At 42.2% G+C, this 25,175-nt stretch overlaps 1 protein-coding gene across 3 annotated transcripts in view; it reads right to left on the bottom strand.

Annotated features, from left to right (window-relative positions):
- The window catches only part of CFAP221 (cilia and flagella associated protein 221), a 661,487-nt gene that overhangs the window by 211,386 nt on the left and 424,926 nt on the right, over window positions 1-25,175 (bottom strand). For all 3 annotated transcript variants that reach the window (XM_078682395.1, XM_078682396.1, XM_078682398.1), the window contains exon 17: window positions 23,925-24,005. In XM_078682395.1, coding sequence (XP_078538521.1) covers window positions 23,925-24,005 — 81 coding nt within the window. The remainder of the gene's footprint in view (window positions 1-23,924; window positions 24,006-25,175) is intronic.

Below are 25,175 nucleotides of genomic sequence, written 5' to 3'. Positions count from 1 at the left end.
CCGATTTCGGCCTGTATTCTGGTTATTTGATCAATAACTCAAAAACCGAAATAATGTGTTGGGGGGTTGACAACAGGGAGGCTGTTTGAAGTAGCAAGTTTAGGTACTTGGGCATTATAATAACATCAGATCTCAATACTATAGCGCAGACTAATATCAAGAAGGTAGTTAAGGATATCGAACATCTGTTCTTGAGATGGCAAAACCTCCCTCTGACAATATATGGCCGTGTCAACTTGGTCAAGATGGTAATCTTGCCTAAATTAACATACTTGTTTAATATGATACCTCTGTCATTTCCTGATAAAATTCTGGGAAAAATTCCGGGGAAAATAGGCAGCTTTATCTGGGCAAATAAAAATTCCAGGTTATCCTGGAAAAAGCTAAAAAGGAAACTATTAAAGGGGGGACTTGCGCTTCCGGATGTCCTTTGGTACGCATTCTCCTTTCAGTTAAAAAATATCCGAAGCCTCCTCACTAGCCCCGATGATTCCAACTGGGGCGGATCTTGAATATAAGGGTTGATCAAGAGGGGGGTGGGCCTGGCTTCTTGTATAAATTTGGCGCACCAAAGTACTACAAAAAGGTACGCCTTAAGGTATTAAAACTCGCTCTTTCAATATGGAATAGAGCCAAAGGAAGTTGGGGCATAAAATACTACTCCGACTTTGCCCCAATTTGGGAATCTCCGGGCCTGCCGATATGTCTTGGGGATAGTCTGTCCCTCCCCATTAGAAGAGCAGGGATAACAATATGGTCGGACTTAGTAACATCAGAGGGGGTTCTACCTTGGAGGTTCTAAGATCAAAGATTGGGGACTCCTTCTCTAGGTTCAAATATATTCAACTTTGTTCCTGGTTTTCCGCTGAGAAGGAGAACATTGGTGGTAATTGGGATATCGAGTCTGCTCTCCAATCCCCTGGCTCTAGGAAGAAGGAAGTGGGTTTTTGGTACAGAAAAATGCTTGAGGCCCCTCCATTATATCAAATCTGGAGCTCTTCTAGGTTGGAGGATGCCTCAGTTCCCCTTTACGATACATCTCTCCAAATTTTGTATAAGTATGTTAGGTCTGCCTCTCTTAAGAAAAATCATTTTTTCCCCCCATTAATAGGCTATACTATACGCCGAAAAAAATTGCAAACTTTGTTAGCCCGTCCCCTCTGTGCCATAGATGTGCACTAGTCGAGGCAGATAATATCCATGTCTTCTACGATTGTCCTATACAGGGTTCTTTTTGGGTTACTGTGGAGAAGGCCTTGGAGAGTATTTTTAAGGTTAAACTGCGTTTGAACATAGTTAGAGTTTTGTTTGGTTTGGACACTCATCTTATTAGTGGGCTAAGGGGGACACAAGTGGCTTTATTTTTTAGTCTTATTCTCATTGCCCGTAGAGAGATCTGCAAGCTATGGAAGGATGCTAGTCCTCCCTTATATGAAAACTGGCTTCGTGCAGCACTGAGAATTGCACGTTTAGAATCTGATATGACTCATAATGTAAATAGCACCGTTTGGGAACCTTTGATAGAATGGGGAAGAGAAATGAGACTGGTCTAAAGCCCCAAAAAGGTCCTATGATTACACCACGCCTCTGAACAAAGGGGCGGGCCGGGTCAGCTCTAGGCGAAAGCAAGAACATCAGCCATGGGCACCCAGGATGGAATGGGGTTGTAAGTATTTATTTGCACTAGCAAATGGTGAAATGAGGACCGAAAAAAAAAAATGGAAACCGGAAAAAGAGAACATGCCAACGAGCCTTCTCTGGCGCGGCACCAAAAATGTGGAACTTTCTTCCACCGGAAATTCTTAGAATTTCCTCCAAGGTTGATTTCAAATTGGAAGCAAAAAGATTCCTCATGAATAAGTTCTTATCTTAACACGATGGACTACTGTAAGCTCTAATCGCTCTGTAAATACTCCAGCATTGGTTAATAATTCTGTTTGTTACAATTGTATTTGCCCCCCTTACATCATTATGTATCATCACTCCCTTGATGTCATTTTATCATTGACTAGCCCACCCTACGTTGCCCCGGAAATATATAGGATCTGTTATGTTTGCACTATATGATTTTATGCACATTATTCTCCCATTTTAGTCTTGTTGTGATATTTTTTCCTTCCTCTCCTTCTAACTGTAAGCGCTCTGATATCCTTCGGGATTAAGTTCGTGCTATATAAAACTTTATAAATAAAAAATAAAAATGTTATAGGGTGCCTTTAAACCGGAGGTCATGTTCCTGGTATGGGAGTGGAATTTCAACATCCTCTAAAGGAATATATTCCACAGGTGAATCATCTTTGTAGAAGTGAAACATTTTACTTACTGGATGTAATTCAGGAAATACTATCCATGAGTAGAATACCTCTGTCTGGTGAGATTCATGTTCCTCGATTACAAAAACTGCTCTACCACTTGTCGGTGTAAGAGCATGTCTTATAGGTTTTAGAGTGATGGCTCTCCTTAAATTAATAGGAATGATTATAGCATTCTCATCGGTTTCATCAAAACCTGTAAAGTGAAAAACTGGTGCAGCGTTGTCGCCTGTAGCTCCACCGGTTTCGGTGTTATTGTCACTATCCGACATTGTTTAATTAAAAATGCAGAGCAAGTTTCAAGGGAATAAAGATAAGTTGCACAATATTTTGGAACACTGTATCCTTCAACGTTGAACAAACCAAAAAAGCTAATACATAGGATTTTTGTCTTACTCAGCTATAGTGGATATTATCCCTACCCGCTCCAGACGTCTTATGGAGTATGATGAGAAAAGCACAACTGAGTTACTTCAGTATCTGGAATTAAATTAGTGCCTTACCAAACCGTTGGGCGCCATGTAGTGTAGGTCTTATATCCCGGATAAGCTCTAGGCATTGGAATAATATACACTATAGTTTTGACACAGGACTGAGGTCAGTATGTCTCTATCGAGCACATTAAACTTAATTACTTGTGTGTGCCAGCTAACTCAGAAGTCACTAGAAACTTCTCGAATGAACAAGAAGGGATTAGTTTCTGACAACCGCATAAACATGACAACTTGAATCGTGGAAACAATAGATAATAGTTTCATTTAGTCAATTGTGCATGCTTCGTTTCTACTGAGTTACACATAGATAGACAGGTGTTTCAATAAAAAGGGTTTATTGAACAGTCTTATTTCTCGTTCAAGAGATATGAACTGCTACAATCATAAGACAGAATGCGAAGAATAATATGTACAGCGTCAGCAGTAAGATAAAATAATACTGCAATAGCATGACTTGTAGCTATGACATGTATGTATAAAAATACATACATAAATAACACAGGCTAAAATATAAATACTCAACTAGCTAGTTCTACCCCAGTGTACCTAAACCTAAGTGTAGTATGAGGTGAGAAGTAGGTGCTGTTTCGCTATAGGTTAGTTTGGCTATAGTTTAGATTGGTGTTGCTAAGATTTGCCTAAAGTCCCTCTAGGTTCTAGTCTGCTCCATACCTTAGAATGAGAGAGGTTGGAATATCTTTCTGGGTCTCGATCTCTAACACCCCGCAAGGGGAGTCAGAAACACTGGAGCTGGATTCTCTGCGAGAAGGATGACAGCATCTGGTCAGTGCGTCAGGCGGGGACTCTTTCTCCTTCCGAACTTGCCTTGGCGCACCGCGTCGTGCAAGTATGCAGCTGGACCGTACCGTGCACCGTAGTTTGCCAGGGCAAGTGAAGGTGTTTTAGGAATGCAGGTATAGATGTAATAGTCGGGCATAGGAACGTCATGAATGAACCCCTAGGGAATAGATGTTCATGCTTAATATATGAGTTCTTGGAGAAATCAATAATGCAAGCAAGGGGAAGTCCTAAAGGCTTAAGAGTCTGGTTTCCCAAGAACTCGTTGTGACGTAGTTGGACGGATGTAGGTGACTATGACTGTATTTGGTTCACATAGATAATGCCTAAATAAGGGTTGGATTGCTATGCCTAAATAAGGGCAACGGGAATTGTGCCTATATAAGGTCATAAGTTGGGAAACCTATATAAGGTATCTAAATCGACACACAACATTACCTTCAACAGCTGTCAAACAGTGAATGCTGTTTTTATGTAGGGTCCTATTTTAAATTAGCTGCTTGTTCCCGAAGCACAATGCACTTTGGTTGATTATGCACATATGATGTAGGTGTTGTTATGATGTAATGCATTATAATATTTATACCGGATTATTTTCTCAAGTGTTTTAATTGTGTCCTATGCACTTTTAAGAATGATTTATGTTTCTGAATAATGGATTAAAATAAATAAATACAAAAATAGAGTAGACTATCACATCATTTTTTTGGGTAGGCCTAACAGAAGGCTATTCCCATAGCCTTAACAAACTCAAGTCTGATACCTCCAAGTATAGGTCCTGCTCGAGGGTGAACCTCTCAGCCAATAATAAGATTTCTTAGGGAAGGCAAATCAAACTTGGATATAGTTTAATCATCTGAGATTACATGTAAGTGACTGTCTACCACAAAGATAGAGGTCTGGTGACCACATAGTTAATTAAATATTAGAGGTGACATCAGTTATATGCAGGGAGAGACCAGAACATCTTTCCAATCTAAGTATCTGGCATGGTTTTACTGAGAGGATGCTGAGGGCACACGCTTTTCCGTACTCGCACAGCCCACAAATCCTTTACAAACCTGCTACTAAATGTAGTTGACAAAAGTACAAGTTGCATCCTGGCTTGTTTCTATGATTGAACTTTGTTTTACCAGGAAATATAAACAAGAATTGACAAAGGCAATAGGTCTCGCTTACACAAGAGCTATTGACTTTGCCAATGTGTTTTAGCCATGTTGTACACCAGCGTGGCTGCTGATGAGCATGACTAATAGTTAGTGGCATAGAGGACAGTGTCGTGGAGTTTCATAGAGTGGAATGATGCAGAGTGGAGTAGATTGTTGTGGAGTAGAGATTGTGACATCAAGTGTTGTGTATAGGAGTCACGTAGAATGACGTACAGTGGAGTGGCGTAGAGTAGAGTGGACTAGTGTAGAGTGGATTGACGTACAGTGCTGCAGAATATACAGGTGTAGAGTGCAGTGGCGTGGAGTGCAGCGACATGGAATGCAGTGGTGCAGATTAGAGTGTTGCATAGTAGAGTGCAGTGGCGTAGAGTGCAGTGGTGCAGGGTGGAGAGGTGCAAAGTAGAGCGACAATGAGTACAGCTGCGTAGAGTGCAGTGGTGTAGAGTGGTGCAGAGTAGAGTGGCGCAGTGTAGAATACAGTGCCGTAGAGGGCAGTTGCATTGAGTGCAGTGGCATGGGGTAGAGTAATGCAGAATATAGTGCGGTACAGTGAAGTGCCGTAGGGCGAATTGGCATAGAAAGTAGTAGTGCAGAGTAGAGTGGCGTAGAGTTCAGTGCTATAGAGTGCAGTGCTGTAGAGTAGAGTGTCATACAGTGCAGTGGTGTGAAGTGTCAGAGTGCATAGGTGTAGAGTGCAGTCGTGTAAGTAGAGTGGACTCGTGTTGAGTGCATTGGCGTAATGTTATAGAGTATGGTGACATAGATTGGGGCGGTGTAGAGCGCAGAGGCATAAAATTCATTGGTGTAAAATGCAGCATTGTAGAATGCAGTGGCATAGATTAGAGCGGTGTAGAGCGCAGTGGTGTAGAGTGCAGTGGTGCATATTAGAGTGGCATAGAGTACAGTGGCGCAGAGTGCAGTGCTGAAGAATAGAGTGGCACAGTGCGCAGTTTCGTAGAGTGGTGCAGAATAGAGTGTGTAGAGTAGAATATAATGCTTTAAAGTGAAGTGGCATAGAGTGCAGCGGCGTACAGTGGAGTGCTGCAGTGGCATAGAGTGGAGTGATGCAGAGTGGAGTGGCATAGATTGCAGCGGCATAGAATGCAGTAGTGCACAGCAGTGTGGTGTAGATTTCAGTGGCGTAGAGAACAGTGTTGCAGAGTAGTAGAGGGCAGTGGTGTAGAGTGGCATTAAGTGCAGTGGCATAGAGTGCTGTTGAGTAGGGTGGCGTAGAGTTAAGTGACATTGAGTACAGTGCTGCAGAGTAGAGTTCAGTAGCATAGAGTGCAGCGATGTGGAGTGGACTGGTGTAGAGTGCATTTAGTATACAGTGTTGGGGAGTATAGTGACAGAGTTCAATGTCATAGAGTGAAGCAGCATAGAATTAGTGGCCTACAATGCAGTGTTGTAGAATGCAGTGGCATAGATTAAAGTGGTGCACAGTAGAATATGGTGCTGTAGACTGCAGTGGAGTAGAGTGCAGTGGTATAGAATGCAGCAGCATACAATGCAGCATCATAGAATAGAGTGGTGCATAGTAGAGTGTAGTGGTGCAGAACAGAGTGGAGTAGAGTTGAGTGGCATAGAGTAGAGTTGTGTAGGGTGGTACAGAGTTCAGCGGCATAGAATTTAGCGGAGTACAATGCAGTGTTGTATAATGCAGTAGCGTGGATTAGATTGGTGTAGAGTAGAGAATGGTGGTGTTGAGTAGAGTGGCAGAGTTGTGCAGAGTAGAGTGGCGTAGACTGCACTGTCTTAGACCGCAGTAGTGAACAGTAGAGTGGCAAAGAGTTCAGTGTTGGAGAGTGCAGTATTGCAGAGTAGAGTATTGTAGAGTGCAGTGGTGTAGAGTAGTGTGGATAGAGTGGTGTACAGTACCATTGCGCAGAGTAAAGTGCAGTGGGGTACATTGCAGCTGTGTAGAGCACAATGGCGTAGAGCACAGTGGCATAGAGTAGAGTGGTACAGAGTAGAGCAGCATACAGTGGAGTGGCATACAGTGGAGTGGCGCAGAGTGGAGTAGAGCGCAGTGGCATAGAGCAGAGTGCTGCAGTGGCATGGAGTGGAGTGGAGTAATGCAGAATATAGTTGTGTACAGTGGAGTGGCGTAGAGTGAATTGGCATGGAAAGCAGTAGTGCAGAGTAGAGTAGAGTGGCAGAGAGTTCAGTGATATAGAGTGCAGGGCTGCAGAGTAGAGTGTCATACAGGGCAGGGGTGTATAGTGTCATAGAGTGCATTGGTGTAGAGTGCAGTGGTGTAAGTAGAGTGGACTGGTGTAATGTTACAGAGTATGGTGACCTAGATTACAGTGGTGTAGAGCGCAGTGGCATAAAATTCAGTGGTGTACAATGCAGTGTCATAGAATGCAGTGGTATAGATTACATCGGTGTAGAGTGCAGTGGTGCAGATTAGAGTGGCATAGAGTCCAGTGGCGCAGAGTGAAGTGGTGCAGAGTAGAGTAGCACAGTGTGCAGTTTTGTAGAGGGGTGCCGAACAGAGTGGTACAGAATAGAATGTAGTGTTGTAAAGTGAAGTGGCATAGAGTGCATTGGCGTACAGTGGAGGGCTGCAGAGTGCAGTGGCATAGAGTGGAGTGTTGCAGAGTGAAGTGGCATAGAATGCACTAGTGCACAGCAGAGTGGTGTAGAGTTCAGTGGTGTAGAGTGCAGTTTTGCAGAGTTGTAGAGGACAGTGGTGTAGAGTGGCATTGAGTGCAGTGGCATAGAGTGCTGTTGAGTAGAGTGGCGTAGAGTGTAGTAGCATTGAGTACAGTGGAGCAGAGTAGAGTTCAGAAGCATAGTGGACTGGTGTAGAGTGCATTGGTATACAATGTTGGGGAGTATAGTAACAGAGTTCAATGGCATAGAGTGCAGCAGCATAGAACTAGTGGCCTACAATACTGTGTTTTAGAATGCAGTGGCATAGATTAAAGTGGTGCATAGTAGAGTGCAGTAGCATAGAGTGCAGTGGTGTAGAGTGGTGCAGAGTGGTGCAGAGTAGAATATGGTGCTGTAGAGTGTAGTGGCGTAGAGTGCAGTGGCGTAGAATTCAGCAGCATCATAGAATGCAGCTGCATAGATTAGAGTGGTGCATAGTAGAGTGTAGTGGTGCAGAACGGAGTGGTGTAGAGTTGAGTGGTATAGAGTAGAGTGGTGTAGCGTGGTGTAAAGTTCAGCGGCATAGAATTCAGCAGAGTACAATGTAGTGTTGTAGAATGCAGTAGCATGGATTAGAGTGGAGTAGAGTAGAGAAGGGTGGATTAGAGTAGAGAAGGGTGGTGTAGAGTAGAGTGTCGTAGAGTAGAGTGGTGTACAGTAGTGCAGAGTGGAGTGGTGTAGAGTGCAGTGGCACAGTGCAGTGATGCAGAGTAGAGCGGCGTAGAGTGCACTGTCTTGGAGCTCAGTAGTGCACAGTAGAGTGGAATAGAGTTCAGTGGTGAGAGTGCAGAGTTGCAGAGTCATAGAGTGCAGTCATGTAGAGTGGTGTGAAGTAGGGTGGCGTAGAGTATAGTTGTGGAGAGTAGAGTTCAGTGGCGTACAGTGCAGTTGAGTAGAGCTCAATGGCGTAGAGCGCAGTGGCATAGAGTAGAGTGGTGCAGAGTAGAGCATCATACAGTGGAGTGGCATACAGTGAAGTGGCGCAGAGTGTAGTATATTGCAGTGGCATAGTGTAGATTAGAGAGGCATACAGTGAATTGGCAGTGAATTGGCATAGAGTGCAGGGTCACAGAGTTGAGAGTTAGAAAGTAACGTGCATTGGCATAGAATTAAGTTTTGCATAGCACTGTCGAGTGGTGATGGATTGGAGTTGTGCAGAGTAGATTGGAGTAGCCTAGACTGGAGTGGAATAGAGTGCAGCGGCGAAGAGTGTATTGGCATAGAGTAGAGAGGTGTAGTGTGCGGCGGCGCAGAGTGGTGAAGAGTGTGGTGGCGCAGAGTGTAGAAGTGTGGACTGGGAGGGGTAAAGTGGAGTGGGGCAGAGTGGAGTGGCGTAGAGTAGAGTATGCATGGCATAGTAGCACACTGCCATTACAGACAACACATTTTCAATTGAAATGACCATTACATTTGCATCAACAAACCGTTTTACTAATAAAAATATTCAGCACACAAACAATAATGTGCAGAAATGACATTATCTAGTGTATTGATTTGTTTTTATCATATTAAAGGATTTGTTTCCAATACACTTCAGAATTAACAAAAAATTGATTAATTTGTGCATTACTCATTCTGAAAGATTCTGAAATGCTTGCACAATTTAAATGTTGTGTGCTAGAAAAAAAACTCTTATACCCGCAATTTGCAGCAATTTTGTCTCATAAATCCTCTCTTTTTGAAGTCAGAGAAAGAAAAGTAAACACCAAACTCCCTGGAAGACAGAGCCTGACATTTGACTTTTGTCCTTGAATTTACAGCAAATGTGACAAGATAAAAACAAGATTTACAGGCCTGTTTACAGAAAGGAGCACTCATGGAAGAATACAAGGGGAGATGATGTGAAAAGGCTTTGCTCCTTAGGAGGGAAAGACTCATCCTGGACAGCCTAAAACCAATAAAGCCAGCAAAGAGAAAGCTAGTTTACTGAATGTACTGCACTGTCTGATAGGCTTTCTCCTAAAAAATATATATTTAAAGTTGGTAAAAAACTGAAGACATTTCTTAAATTCTCTATGTGTATACATTGTGCAAACAGAGGTCAGGTTGTGGGGCTACGCTAAAACATTTCCTGTGAATTCAAATACAGAGGTAATATCAGGCTATGTCTTAGAATAAATTGCTGCTGATTCGGAAAATAGTGTTTACTTTCATTTCTCTGACTGCAAAGTGAAACGATTTCCTTTAAGTGACCTCGGTGATAATTTTGCTTGGGTACAGATGGTACTTTTTTTGTAACACAAGATAAATACCAGTAAACTAATTATACACACATTTCAAAATATATCAGCAATTAGGAAAGAACAAATGAAGTACATATTTTTGTAATTCTGAAGTGTGATGGAATTACAGATTGTAATATAATAGGATCAAAACAAATCAAGACACTTGACTTGGTGATGCATAAATGATAAATATTTGCTGAAACTGGATTACTGCACATTATTGTTTGTGCACTATACAGTTTTACTAGTAAAACTACATGTCTATATAAATTAAGTGATAATGTCAACAGAAAATGTGCTGTCTGTAAATGATAGTATTCTAACGGACCAGTGCTGCAAAATGCAACACCAACTACATACTACGTCCTAACCGCTCTTTTGCTGAATGGGTGGGGCACATTTGCTACACTCGTTTTTTGTATGACGCTTGGATTTTTCACAAGCCCTATGACTTTATTGATTTAATACGGGTGGCAGCACCCCCACTCCGAAAATTGTTCCAGCACCACTCCAAACCACTGGCAGTGCCTGCAAAATATTGGTTATCTAAGTATTCAAAGTAAATACTCTTTTGCCTCAATTACGAATGTCATCTTACATTGTGGAACTAGGGCAAACACCATCTTGCACAAGGGTCAAAATTACAAGGTGTTAGATAAACTTCACACTCTATGGACTTGCCTTTCAATTTAGGGAGGTCAGTTACACCATGCAGAATCACATCAACCCGAAGGACCTGATTCTGTGCTTCTCTCAAACATACTCGAGTGAGTGTTGAGAACTTTGAACTCTTGGAGCTCATGAACACTACCATTTTGAAGCCCAGCAAGCTTTGCACCTGTTTTTCTATAAAATACATTGTTTCTAATTCCAAGTCAGGTATCAACATAGGGATCTCATTAGGCCATGCACGGTCTTAACCATGTTATGTACCAGATAATTCACTACAGTGTGATTTATAAGGAAACAAGGGTTTAACCGTAAACAATACGTTCCCAAAATGTGTGTAAAATGGTTCATAAATTCCTGAGCAAAAGGCATAAAAATGGCTCTCATTTTATGGTTGGTCTTGAAGTTCGCCTGTCATTGTGCAATGGCATGTTGGGTATTATTAGGTCAAGTATACTATTAAGCAAATGAGCTGTTGATTTAATCTAACAAGGAAGAATAGTGTCATATGCTTGGGAAGAGATGAGCTATTCAAGCCTGCCTCAAGTCAAGTTGGAAGCATTCTTTTTGAGGTGCATAGGAAGCCAATTGTTCAAGTCCCAGGGCTCACTTTGAGAATGCCGGTCCTTCAATGAATTACATACCAATACAGGGTGTGGCTCTAATCAGTAAGGCTGAGCCATTTAGACCATACGAACAAAACAACTGCCAATACTGATAGACATTTATAAGTCTTAATTCACTAGGCACAAGATCAATGAATCAATGCAACCTTTCACTACTCAATAGTATTTATTTAAACAGCGTCAGTTTTTTATATTTCTCATTTTTTACATATTTCTCATTATTTTGCACAAAAAATTATTTATATACAAAAATACAAGATCCACGACAAAAGTGCAATGCAAAAGATTTTTAGAAAAATTTTGGGAAAAATTTGAAACAACAAAATCACATACTCATTCCACTGACAATCATACTAAATCATTCAAACAACATTCCTCAATCACCAACAACTAACATCCTACAATTCTAAATTAAAAAAAACTGTTATTTACAGGTGCACAACAACATAATTTAGACAAACAATTGTCTGGTACAAAAAAGAAGAGGGTCTACGCGTTTCAAACCCGCTTTTTTTCGGGGTTCTCTTCAGGACCAAGGCAATGTAGGAACGTAGAGAAAGAGATACATACTTTAAAAATTACCGCCTTACTGTCAGGCGCTACCACCATAATTCACTGCCTCCAACAGTAGTCTTACCAATTCAACTCACACGAATGGTGGAGGTCCAACAGAAGTTTAAACTGAATACACTGCAGAAGAAAAAGAATAGAAAAAGGAATCCTGTCAAAAACCATCTTCAGTCTGGCTAGTGATTTCTGCAAAGAATGTCTCAACAACAAGCACCTACTTTCATTGCTTGTGTGCCATGTTGTGGTTTAAAAACCGTCTGCAATATGAACATGTATCGTGTAGCAAAATGGTTTCTTTAAACGAGCCCAACTCTGAAAAGAGAAAAAATGTCTTCAGTCAAGCCCCTATCTAGCAAGGAAGTTGTGGATGGCTTTACTTTCTAGAACCCGGGCGTTAGTATCAATTAAATGTCTGTTCTCAGACACACTTACCTTGGATGCCTCCGAGGGCAGGGGGATTACGAGCGGCGATCACTCCGCAAAATACTGCATCTCTAGCCTTTGTCACTGCAACAAATATATGTATATGCCGGTTAGTCGGATTCGGCGAGGACGTGGTGCAAAATGAAATTGTCAGCCTCTAAACTGCTGCCTACCTTATCACAACGGCTGTTCCCGCATTCGTCTTCAGAAATCTCTCTCTATTCCAGCATCATCTGCAAGACGTGTATTGCGCTGGTTTCTGTTTCCGCTTACGTATAATGCGATGACTTGGTATACTGAGTGATTAACCTCTGACTTATGGGAAATGAAGTCCATTGTCAAGGTTGATTTAAGATTAAATCCCGCGAAAGCTAGGGAGAAATCGGCAAGATGTATATTACGCTGGTAACAATATCCACTTGCATATTGTATGTTAATTTAAATTCCTCAGCGAATAGCCACTTATTTAAGGTAAATGGAGTCCATTATCAAAGGTAACTTCAAAGTGACTCACCGGAAAGCTTGTAATACATATGTGATTAATGTAAAAGGCTTACACTATGTGGCTGAGGCCAGTATGAACCAATAGCCTACAGTTTGCATAATTCTGAAAATTCATTTAGTCCTGAAAAATTTAAAATCCATATCTCCTCCTCTTTCTTTCTTTCTTTTCTTTATAAAGTTTTATATAGCGCGGACTTGATCCCGAAGGATATCAGAGCGCTTTACAATTTGAGGGAAATGAAGGTAACAAATCAGTACCTCTGGGGTCGCGTTCAATCTTTGAAATGATAGTCCAACACAAATCTCTTTCTGTATGCGATTTATTGCTCCAATGGTTCACCAATGGGGCAGTTTCCACATTTCTCCTCATGATGATATTGGTAGGGTAGATGCACAGCTTGGTTTGACAATGTTCTTCACTTTTATAGGTACTACATGAGTGGTGTCGAGCGTCCCACGACGTCTATGGAATTATAACTAAATCGTGGAACCAGTAATCCACTGGTTCCATCCTTATGTGCACACTTTGTTGCCTTTAGTTCAAAGGACGAAAATATTCAACATTGATTTTGCTTTAGTATTTATTCATACTTTTTTTTGTAGATTTTGAAAAAGTTTTCCAAATATAACATTTATCAATCTTTCATAATTTCCAACACGTGACAGGGTCCATTACATATATCCAATGCATTTCGGGCCATTACTAATGACCTTCATCAGGGAAAAGATCCCATAAATGACATATTTCGTCTTACAATTTGTAAATGCATTCCCCAATTTTCAATTTGTCCGGACTAGTACTTACTAAGGCAGAAGAAAGTATCTTCGAAAAAGGACTGACCTTTGTCCCTCAAAAAAGACAGATTTTATAAAAATGAAAACTGAAACCATTGATTTTTGTCAAAAAATTCGCTTAAAATCGGTCTTCACTGGAGACGATCAAGCTATCTCGAATGAAGTGACAGGACTTCGAAAAAAATCCACGTTCTGCCCCCCTGGAAATATGGTACCAAAGGAAGTATTCCTGTTTGAAAAAACTGTACTGTCAGCCATTTCAAATATGGAGAAAAGGACTAAATATGTGAAACACAATATCACAAAAGTACAACTGGAAGCCATAGTTTCACTTAAAAATGATTACCTAGGTCACCATTGAACATGCGGATAAAGGGGTTCAATTGCGGTTTGGGGAACCCCTGAATACACTACTGAGGTGCTTAGACAATTGAATGACCCTGCCTGCTATAAACAAATTCCTAAAAATCCTACAGTTGAACTTAAAGGCCATCTTTTTTCCATATTGAAAGTGGGCTTTGAACAGGGTCCTTGGGTCCAAAAGAATATAACTTTCTGCAGAACAAACATCCTAGAATCCCAGTCTTTTATGTTTTACCTAAAGTCCATAAGAACAAGACTTGTCCTCCAGGGAGACCGATAGTCACCGGTTGTGAGTCATTGATTGAGCCAATCTCAAAATACGTAGATCATTTTTTGAAGACATTTATGAATGAAGTCATATCATATCTTCAAGATACTATGGATTTTATAAACAAACTTAAGGATGTGCCCTTTGAATCCAATAAAGATATAATGGTGACACTTGATGTCACTTCGTTATATACCCAAATACCACAGGATGAAGCATTGGCAGTCCTGGCACATTTTCTGGAAAAAAGAACAAAACCAGTCAGAGTTCCAACGGAATTCATTTTTGAATTGGCTTTTTTTGCTCTCAAGAAAAATTAATTTACTTTCGGTGATGAGTTCTTTTATCAGACAAAAGGAGTAGCGATGGGGTGTCCCTTCACCCCGGAATTAGCCGACTGTTCATGTTGATGTATAAAGACAAGTTTGTCTATAACAACAATCCTTTCAAACAGTATATAATAACATGGCTGAGTTTCATCGACGATATTTTCATGGTATGGGCAGGAAGTGTGGAACATCTAATGCACTTCTTTGAGTGGCTCAACCAAAGAACATCAGACATCAAGTTCAGTATAAACCATTCATCACATAAAATGCCATTTCTTGATGTGGAAGAGTATCCAGCAGAGGGTGGACTAGTCACAACGTAATATATAAAAACTATAGATAGAAACAAGGCCCTTTTGTTTTCTAGTAATCATCCTTGAAGTTTGAGAGAAAATTTACCATATGGACAGTTTTTAAGGTTCCGTCATAATTGCTTTTACAAAGACGAATATACTTTTCATGCCAATAACCTTGTGGAGAAACTACGGGATCGAGGGTATCCCAAAAAACTAATAAGAACAGCTATGAAACGGGCTTGGTGGACACCAAGGGAGACTCTGTTAAATAGGAAAAACCCTCAATGCAACAGCAAGTCTTTGTCACAACCTTTGTCCAAACTCGAACAACCTTAAAAAAGTAATCAATCAGAACTGGCATCTCATAAAGAATCTGGATACGGCTTTTTCAAATGGCCCACTATTAACATTCAAAAAGGAAAGGAGCACTTCAAACTATATAGTTAGGTAGCTGTAAAAAAGACTCCTAAACCATCTTTGAGGGAATTGATGGGGCAAACACCTGTTACCGGACACCATAAATGCGGCACAGGGTTGCGCTGCGAACAAACAATTGAAGGAGCATTGTTTTCCCACAATGGCATACATTGGAAGCATGATGCATTTACAAATTGTAAGACGAAATATGTAGTTTATGGTATCATTTGCCCGTGCTTATTGTTGTACATAGGTAAAACGAATGAAGAAGCTCGCCAAAGAATAACACAACACAAATCTCGCATCAGGAGAAATGTGGAAACTGCCCCATTGGTGAACCATTGGAGCAAAAAAATCGCATACAGAAAGAGATTTGCTTTGGACAATCATTTCAAAGATTGAACGCGACCCCAGAGGAGGAGATATGGATTTAAAATTATCTCAGCGAGAAGCAATGCTCATTGTAAAATTTGACACTGCAGTTTCAGGACTAAATGAATTTTCAGAATTATACAAACTGTAGGCTATTGGTTGATACTGGCCGCAGCCACATAGTGAAGCCTTTTACGTTTATCACATAGTTTGCTGACGACGCTGGAATAGAGAGAGATTTCCGTAAACGAATGCGGGAGCAGCCGCTGTGATTAGGTAGGCAGCAGTTTAGAGGCTGACAATTTCATTTTGCACCACGTCTTCGCCGAAGCCGACTAACCGGCGTATACATATATTTTTTGCAGTGACAGAGGCTAGAAACAAAGTAATTTGCGGAGCGATAGCCGCTCGTAATCCTCCCAGCCCTCAGAGGTTTCCAAGGTATGTGTGTCTGAGAACGGACATTTAATTGATACAAACGCCCGGGTTCTAGAAAGTAAAGCCATCCACAACTTCCTTGCTAGATGGGGGCTTGACTGAAGAAATTAATTCTCTTTTCAGAGTTGGGCTTGTTTAAAGAAACCATTTTGCTACAAGATACACATCCATGTTGCGGCCGGTTCTTAAACCACGACACGGCACACAAGCAATGAAAGTAAGTGCTTGTCGTTGAGACATTCTTTGCTGATATCACTATTCAGACTGAAGATGGTTTTTGACAGGATTCCTTTTTCTATTCTTTTTCTTCTGCAGTGTATTCACAGTATAAACTTCTGTTGAACCTCCACCATTCGTGAGAGTTGAATTAATAAAACTACTGTTTGAGGCAGTGAATTAAGGAGGTAGCGCCTGACAGTAAGGCGGTAATTTTTAAAGTATGTATCCTTTTTTCTTCTTTCCTACAGTGCCTTAGTCCTGAAGAGAACCACGGAAAAAAGCGCGTTCGAAACGCGTAGACCCTCTTCTTTTTTGTACCAAACAATTGTTTGTCTAAATTATATTGTTGTGCACCTGTAAATAACAGTTTTCTGAATTTAGAATTACCAAGATTAGTTGGCGTGCACAACCAAGTGGTGTATTCATTATTGCTTTGTTTGGTCTAAAAACCTTGGTCCACCAACTAGAGATTTGATTCAGGGATCCGAGAAGTGGGCATATGGTTTTATGTAGGATGTTAGTTGTTGGTGATTGAGGAATGTTGTTTGAATGAGTTAGTATGATTGTGAGTGGAATGAGCATTTGATTTTGTTGTTTCAAATTTTTCTAAAAATCTTTTGCGTCGAACTTTTGTCGTGGTTGTCGGACTTTTGTATATAAAGCATTTTTTGTGCAAAATAATGAGAAATATGTAAAAAATGAGAAACATAAAAAACTGACGCTTTTTGAATAAATACTATTAAGTAGTGAAAGGTTCCATTGATTCATCGATCTTGCGCCTAGTGAATTAAGACTTATAAATGTCTATCAGTATTGGCAGTTGTTTTGTTCGTATGTCCTTCAATGAAAGCATTTCTAAATTTGAGGGTCAATATATAACTAGGGGCCTAACTTCAAGTTTGGTGGATGTCTTGTACGCCTTATTACAAGACCATTATATTTTAATGCATTTGTAATAATGCAGAACAGATATCTGTTGTTTGTGAGGGAATACCCATTCATCAAACTATAAATCAAGCAATCAAGCTGAATGGAAGATACACAAATTAATTGAGGAAGAAATAGCAGCTTGTGTTGGTGTTTGGCTCTTCAGACCATATAAAACATCTTAAATCCAATCCTTTAACTAGAAGTTGGTGGACAGATCTGAATACTCTTGGGGAATTAGTGAAATTGGTTGAGGGACTTATGACAAAAGGATTGATGTAATTTGTATACTGACTCTGTTATTTAAGAGGCTCGTTCACATTATCAAATTTGTGAGGATCTACCCACAGAGTGTTTGGATCAGAAGCTGCTTCAAATACTCTTAATTTAGAACTTTAGGGAAGTATGAAGTATTTGCATCAGTTGGTATGAAGTTAACATGAAAGTGCTTTCTAACTGTTAAAGAAAAACTATGTTTGTACTGAAAATGGAAAATATAGTCCTGGAACCTACATATTGGGATGAAGCTGATACAAGGAAGGAGGTTTGTGGGAGTCATAAGAGGGAGTCAACCTACAAAAACAAGTATTGAAAAAACCCAATAGTTCGGAGTTTAATGCTCAAGCATATGGAAGTGAAGGCATGAGCAAATGTGCACATACTGTTTGTGCTATGTCACTATACAAACTGACAGTTGCTGTACCTCGTATGTCTGTGCAGTTTTTTTATTCCATAAGCTTGGGGATTAATAAACAGCACACCTATAGGAGGTATTATGCACATACACAAAATCGATTTAAAAAAAAAACTTTTGTATGCTATCTAAACAACATTACATAAACATTATTCAAATACGTAGGTGCAGAATGTAGGTCGTACAGTATTATCATCATATTGTACCAGTCAAAGTCAATTACTTCAAATAAGGTGCTGTTCTACACTCAAGATGTTCAGATGCATGCAGTAATCAACACAAGGACATTGGAACAACAGGGAAGGGCAGACTACAGGCAACTCAATCCAGGCATTAATTCATGAGCGAACAAACACATCCTAATCAGCATCAACATCCTTGTCACTGAGATCTCCCACAGGAGCCAGAAAGTAGTCACATGGTGCCACCCACATCCTCCTGCAGCTTCTCATCCATTCCTACTACTCCTCATGTGTATCTCCTCCGCGCGAGACTGTTTCATCGCATCCTTCTCCTAACAATCAAGCGATGGGGCCACCTGCCCCATCCATACAATTGCAATGCACCTCCTGGTCAGCAACAGCGCTAATCGTAGGAATTTGTAGCCCACCTTCTTACCCTTGGGTCTCACAGGCAGAACTGGGTGAGAGGATGCCCTGTAGCGATTTTGAACGTACAATTTTTTCCACTAGCCAGAGTCCAGTATGCATACACCAGGGAGCAACCCCAAGTCAAGTACATACAATCAGCCCCTACAAGATTACAGCAGGAGCAGGAAAAAGGTTGATCAGGGTATGCATGGCTAAGTCATAATGGTGTCATATAAGTGCTTTGTAGGAAATAAAAATGAATGAGCTTAAACCGCGTGTTATCAGAGACTGTTCAAGTCAGAGCGGACACTCGACCCCATGCCTCGTCTGCCATATGTCTAAAGAACAGCATCACTGTTAGTCTTACAAGCAGAAACACAGAATAAGTTCTAAATATGTAATGGCTTAATGACGACGGCAGTGAATGCTTAGAACCATAATGGTCCAAAATCAAAGCTTTGGTAAAGCAATTTAGAGGAAATGTTTAGCATATATAGATAATCAAACTCATTTCACTGGAAAAGGGGTGTGCTCAGTGCCGTCTTAATCATTGGGCACACTGGGAGTTTCCCGCGGGCCCCACGAGCATAGGGGCCCCATGCAGACCAGAATTTAACACAAATTTTCTGTTAAACTGTTTTATTCCTGTGAGTAGTTGTATGGGCAGGGCCCAGTGCACTGCTTTGCCCATGGGCCTATAATGCTGTTAAGATGGCCCTGGGCGTATTGCACAGTGGCTGAACTTTCAACCATTAGATCCAGTGAAGTTATTTCAGGTACAATCTGGCGGCCAGGTTTTGAATTCTTAGATTTTGCTTATTAGGCCTGCCTGTGTGCATTATATTGCAAAGAGGGTATTGCCATACCTGTATTTAAGATCTTAGTTCCATCCTATGGCTAGATTGTAGAGAGTGGGTCGGAGTTATAGACTGCAAAGAAAATATAGTCCTGCTTTATAGGATGAGCTATTCTGTGAGTGTGAACTTACAAGTGCCTTTTGGTGACAGAGATTTGGAAAATTCTATATGTCCGAGACACCCAATATCACAATCAGACTATTGCAAATCATACATTTCCAGCTCAGCAAAATGAGGAGGAGAATCTTTAGCACAACTGAACCACAAGGAATTTAATACTGGCAAAATGAAATCGGGACAGAAATGATTACTACCGGGACTACCTCTCTTGCAGAACCAACGACGCTCATATCCTGGACTCCGAAAGCCTCTATTTTACCATCCAGTTAGCGCCGACTAGCTCACTGTCCGGCCTCCTAGTTTATCGTCCCCCTGGCCACTCTGGCCCTTTTGCCAGCGCTCTCTTAGAAGCCATAGCGTCTCAGGCCCACTCCACATCTAACTTCGCGATACTAGGAGACCTCAACATCCACTTCGATGACCCCCTAGATACAGGGGCAGTCGACTTGATTGCAGAACTGTCTGCCTACGGTCTCCACCTCATCAACTCTGGAGCCACACACACTAAAGGTCATTTACTCGATCCAGTGTTTACCAACATCCCCACCCTCCAAGCCAAAGAGTCCCTACCCCTCCCGTGGACGGACCACTTCATGGTCTCTCTCCGCCTACCAGGAGCCTTCAAGAAACTCCACAAACCCACCACCTATACCAGGAACAGGGCATGGGCCAGACTCTCCACACAGGAATGGGCCAGAACCCTGAACTCTACCACCCCTACCCCTTCGGAAGATCCGGTCACCGCAGATAGCAAATTCAGGGAGTGGATCTCCATGTCACTCGACTCTATCCTCCCCTTAAAAACCCGTGAGGATAAAAACTGGAAATTAGGATCTGCCCCATGGTACACCCCGGAACTCCGGACTCTCCGCAAAGACTGCAAAAAAGCAGAGCGACTATGGAGGAAAGACTGGCTGCACGCCAGCAAGGAAGCCTATCAGAGGTCGGTGAGAATCTACAAATCAACCCTGAAGCTCACTAAAGCCTCACACTACGACACTAGAATAAAAAACTCCACCAACTCGGCAAGAGAATCCTTTCTCATCGCCAAAGAGCTATTGAAAATACCAGCTCCCCCCTCATCCATCACTCCCCCGGCGGACAGAAGTGACGAATTGGCTACCTACTTCAACTCCAAAATCGCACGTATTCTAGTCTCCCTCCCCCATCCCTGCCTGCTGAACCACATGGACAATGATGCATCTTCCAACCTCTCAGGAAACATCATGCATCCTCAGCTGACCGCTTTCAGAGCAGTAACACTGGACGAAGTAAGCACAACCATGGCCAAAATGAAAAGCGGCTCCCCTCTAGATCCTGCCCCCATTAGATTCCTGAAAACAGTAGCCCCTGTCATCGTGCCTACGATCACGGAGCTGATAAACATCTCGCTATCTCAAGGCTCTGTCCCCCCAAGCTGGAAGAGTGCAGTAGTCAAGGCACTCCTAAAAAAACCTCATTTGGACCCCGCCGACATGGCGAACTACCGGCCAATCTCACTCCTCCCATGCGTCAGCAAAACGGCCGAGAAACTGGTCAATGGGCAACTGTCACAGTTCCTTGAATCAAACAACCTTCTGCGGCAGTCACAAACTGGATTCCGCCCGGGCCACGGCACAGATACCGCCCTTCTCGCTGTCATCGAGGAGGCAAGGTGCATCCTGGATTCAGGAGGGTCAGTGGCAGTGATCCTCCTGGACCTCAGTGCAGCCTTCGACACGGTTAACCACCGTGTCCTACTCCATCGGCTGGCCGTGGCAGGGCTCGCAGGTTCGGCGCTCACATGGATAGAATCCTTCCTTTCAGGGCGCTCGTTCCAGGTATGGGATGGCAACTCCCACTCTGCCTCCCTCCCCCTTGCGAGCGGAGTCCCCCAGGGGTCATCCCTAAGCCCCACTTTATTCAACGCCTACATGGCCCCCCTCGAGGATGTCGTCGCCCCCTTCGGGATTAAGATAGTGAGCTATGCGGACGACACGCAATTGGTCGTCTCACTCTCACATCTGGACAATCACCCAGACAATCTGCCGAACTGCCTCCAACAAATTCACCACTGGATGTGCGAGTCATCGCTCAAGCTAAACGGATCAAAGACAGAAGTCATGCTTTTGGGCAAGCAATGGACCACCATCCCCTCTTCGGTCTGGCCAGACGTCTTCGGGGAAGTACCCACCCCGAAACAAGTAATTAAGACCTTAGGAGTCTGGCTGGAACCCGAGCTGTCTCTGAAAACCCAAGCAACCAAAACAGCAGGCACCTGTTTTGGTCTCATGCGCTCCATCCGCAGGATCCTCCCACTACTTCCGCCCCTATCTAGGAAACTCTTGGTCCAAGGCCTGATCCTTGCGCGGCTAGACTACAGTAACACGGTCTATCTAGGAGCTCCTGAAGCCACTATGGCTAAACTTCAGCGTACGCAAAACGCAGCTGCCCGGCTCCTTATGAATCTCCCTTCCAGAGTCTCAGCCAGACCAGCGATCAAGGCCCTCCACTGGCTTCCAATACGACAGAGGGTAGAATTCAAGGCCCTGTGCACCGCACACAAACTTCTCAACGGTCTCTGCCCTGCTATCCTGAGAGACCTGGTTACCCCCTACAAGGCCCCCAGATCCCTACGCTCGAACAATGAGCGTCTGGCCAACGTCCCCAGATACAGGAAGGCACGCACCGGCGGTAGACGCTTTTCTGTAAAAGCATCCTCAGGATGGAACTCACTTCCTCGCCCCCTGAGGCAGGAACCCAGCCATCTCCTTTTCCGGAAAAAATTGAAAACGCTGCTGTTCCCAAAATAAAGTCCCCTCTCCCCTCTGGCCTCCACAAATGCTACAGCGCGGGGATGCCTCCGGGTCACCAGGCGCTCTATAAATCGCTAAATAATAAATAAATAATAATTACTGTTCGGGCGGGGAAGGTGAATTAATCAGTCATTTCATAGTTTTGGGCTTAAAGATCTACATCAGATAGAAATAAGCACATACAGTTCTTTAGTTAGGCTAAGAGGTGATCGGTGAACTCACTACTGTTTGTCACCACTATAGTAAAGGTGCTGAACCAGCATATGTGATGTAGAAGACAATTATCACAAAAACAAGAGCGACTCAAATGTCCCTATCAACTGGGTATAGTTGATCAGCCAATATACATTTGTTCACAAGGAACTCATTTTGACAAAACAAGATTAAATTTACGCAAGGAGTATTGGTTTCTTGCATCTACATTAGAATTCTCCAAGAACTACACGGATGCACTGAACAGGGAATAAGACCCGCTTCCAGTTGATGAGAGCAGCAGGGAATACCTCTAGTGTCCCACGTTGCCAGCGCGTTTACAACTACCTGACCGGCTATCCTGACTCCAGGTATCTTCTGGATGTCAGCAATCACTTGCGGAAAGTACCCTACTGATCATTTGAGAGAGTCCTGGGAGCACCATGATAGGGTCACTAGCCGCCTGGCTACAACTATCACAGGAAGATGGAAATCTCCACACTTTCAGACATTTTTTAGTGCCTGCGTCCCCAGAACCCCCTGTCCTGAAGAGACCCCTTAAGTCGAGAGGGTTGAAATGTTGTCGACAACAAAGGAAGGGAGAGTCCCAGAACCTCAGAAATAATCTCAAAAAAGTATAAAAAACACATCTCTAAGGGACCTCCCTTATTATTACAATAACCAACTACTTTTTACTGTCACTGTATAAATATGTCACTGTTGGTTATGGTCACGACAATGGGGCACATCAGTCACCTTTGTTTATTGTGTATATAATGTAAATACACAGTGAAATTCGTATTCCTTTTCTAATGATGGTTTTTTGCAAATAAAATTACACCCATTTTCGGCTAAAGTGGGCCTAACAGAAATTCTGTTGTACGTGGGCTTTATTCTCTAATGTTTTGATTTATTCAATAATATAACCTATGAAATATTAGGGTTAGAATATTATATTTTTCCACTTGAACTGCAATTCTAATATAGATGCAAGAAACCAATACTCCTTGCGTAAATGTCATCTTGTTTTGTCAAAATGAGTTCCTTGTGAACAAATGTATGTTGGCTGATCTGTAGTAGACAAAGAACAGTTCACAGGTCATTTAGATTTCCCCATGACTGTACCAAATCCACAATAAAACTGCAATTTGGCAATACTACTGCTGGAAAGTGTGGTGGTGAGGGATAAAGTGTTGGTAATGGGGATCAACACAGACTAGGGCGGGCTACTGAGTATGGATAGTAAGAACAGAATGGACCATTCGCCTATGCATTGTGAGCAGCAACAAAGTAGAGCTTGGAAAGGACACGGAGTGAGACAGGGAAAGAAAAGAGAAAAGAGACAAGAGGGGACAGACAGAGTCGAGAAGTTGTAGCAGGCAAGCAGAAAAGACAAACCGGGCCAGAACAGGGACGAGAGGGAATTATATCTGGACCCATCATCTAATTAGATTCACTGAATGGTGTAGGAAAAGAGCATAGAGAAAGGGGGCGGGAAATAGTTACATGGTAAGTTGTCCACCATGTGAAATCACATAAAGGGGTGGGTAACCAGTGTAAATTTGCTTGATGAGAGCCATACTTCATGAGAAGTAACAAGCTCACCAAAAGCTATTGATTTTCTAACAAGGCAACACATTGAAGGACAAACTGTTAAACATCCACCCATTTTAGTTCAGCGTAGAAGATTACATTTTGAAGTGATTTATACCTCTATCAAATGTTTGAAAGATGCATTATGGGACTTATTTGTTTAAAGAAATCAAAGTAAAAAACAACCACAAGTAAGGATGCTGATAATAACCTTCAGGTCGTAGAATGGAAGAACTTGTTTTAGTGGAACATCTGCAGGTCTCACAGCAACTAATCCAAGGGCATCAGGAGCCTAAAACAGAAATAGTTTAGAAAAAATATCTCAGCTCTTTTTTTTGTTGGAAACTGAGGTGGATGCGCAGTTTAAATAGTCAGCATCAGAGAGCCCAGGTTTATCAAATACATTTTCATGATACATTTTGTTTCACAAATATCCCCAATGGAAAACAGAGTACAACAAAGCCTTTGCAACGGTACATTTTCAGAAATTAATTGAGAACAGAGGGATTGTGCGACTAAAATATTCAACATAATATGCAAATACATCCACTATTATTAAACAGCATATTGAAAACTCAAGTTGAATTTATAACCATGTAACAAAATGTCTAAGTTCAGGAAGATCTAGGTATGTTGGAAAAGTAGAAGTAGTTATGCCATTTCCATGACTATTTGTGATTCCACATAAAATGTCCAAGAATGGGCCACAATTGTAATCATTACATCCCTGTAATAGTGGAAAAGAAATAGCTACGCACCCAAAACTGGGAATAAAGTTCAAGTTCTCCTAGCACCTCCCCGTCACCTAGCCCTCTGTCCCTCAACGCCCAGACCATAACTGCATCTCACTGCAGCCTTCAGACTCTAACTTAAAGCTTTCCAAGAAAAAAACATTCACAGGTTACCCTGATCTACCATGCATGCATAATGGTACTCCACCTTGTTGAATGAAGCTTAACAGGGCCGATGCGTTCGAGGACAAAGCACAACTCCTCGCGCTAGCTCCACGAATTTGAAATTGCTCGTGTGATTATTTTTAAAACTGCTAAATGTTTAATGTTTAATTTTTAAACTCCTCTGTGAATTACCTGGCTTGCGTGTATCTCATCTGACTGTTCTCCCCGGTTCACCGCAGCAATCTCGTGCTGATTGTGTGGAGGGAGGCACTCACTTCCTGGTTGAGCTGCGCAAAGCGGCCATTGTGGGATAGTGGTTGACCAGCCATATACGTATAAAAACATTATGACACATTCGCGCAGCGGACGCGTGCAGTGGGCGCGCCTAAGGCAAGCCCGTATGCGCCCGACCGGGACCAGGGGCCTCGGACTATGGCCAAAAACAGATATACTCGGCTGGTAAGCTATTCTCTCTTAGACCCCCCTCCCACCTCTGCCCTCCACTTGCCCCTCACATACTGAGACGTACCACAACCTATGGCATCTCTCAGGTTACACTATCCCAC

This window comes from Lissotriton helveticus, chromosome 3_1, assembly GCF_964261635.1.
Source record: "Lissotriton helveticus chromosome 3_1, aLisHel1.1, whole genome shotgun sequence".
Taxonomy (NCBI): domain Eukaryota; kingdom Metazoa; phylum Chordata; class Amphibia; order Caudata; family Salamandridae; genus Lissotriton; species Lissotriton helveticus.
The sequence above is the reverse complement of the archived record's forward strand: the minus strand, read 5'-3'. Positions and strand labels throughout refer to the sequence as shown.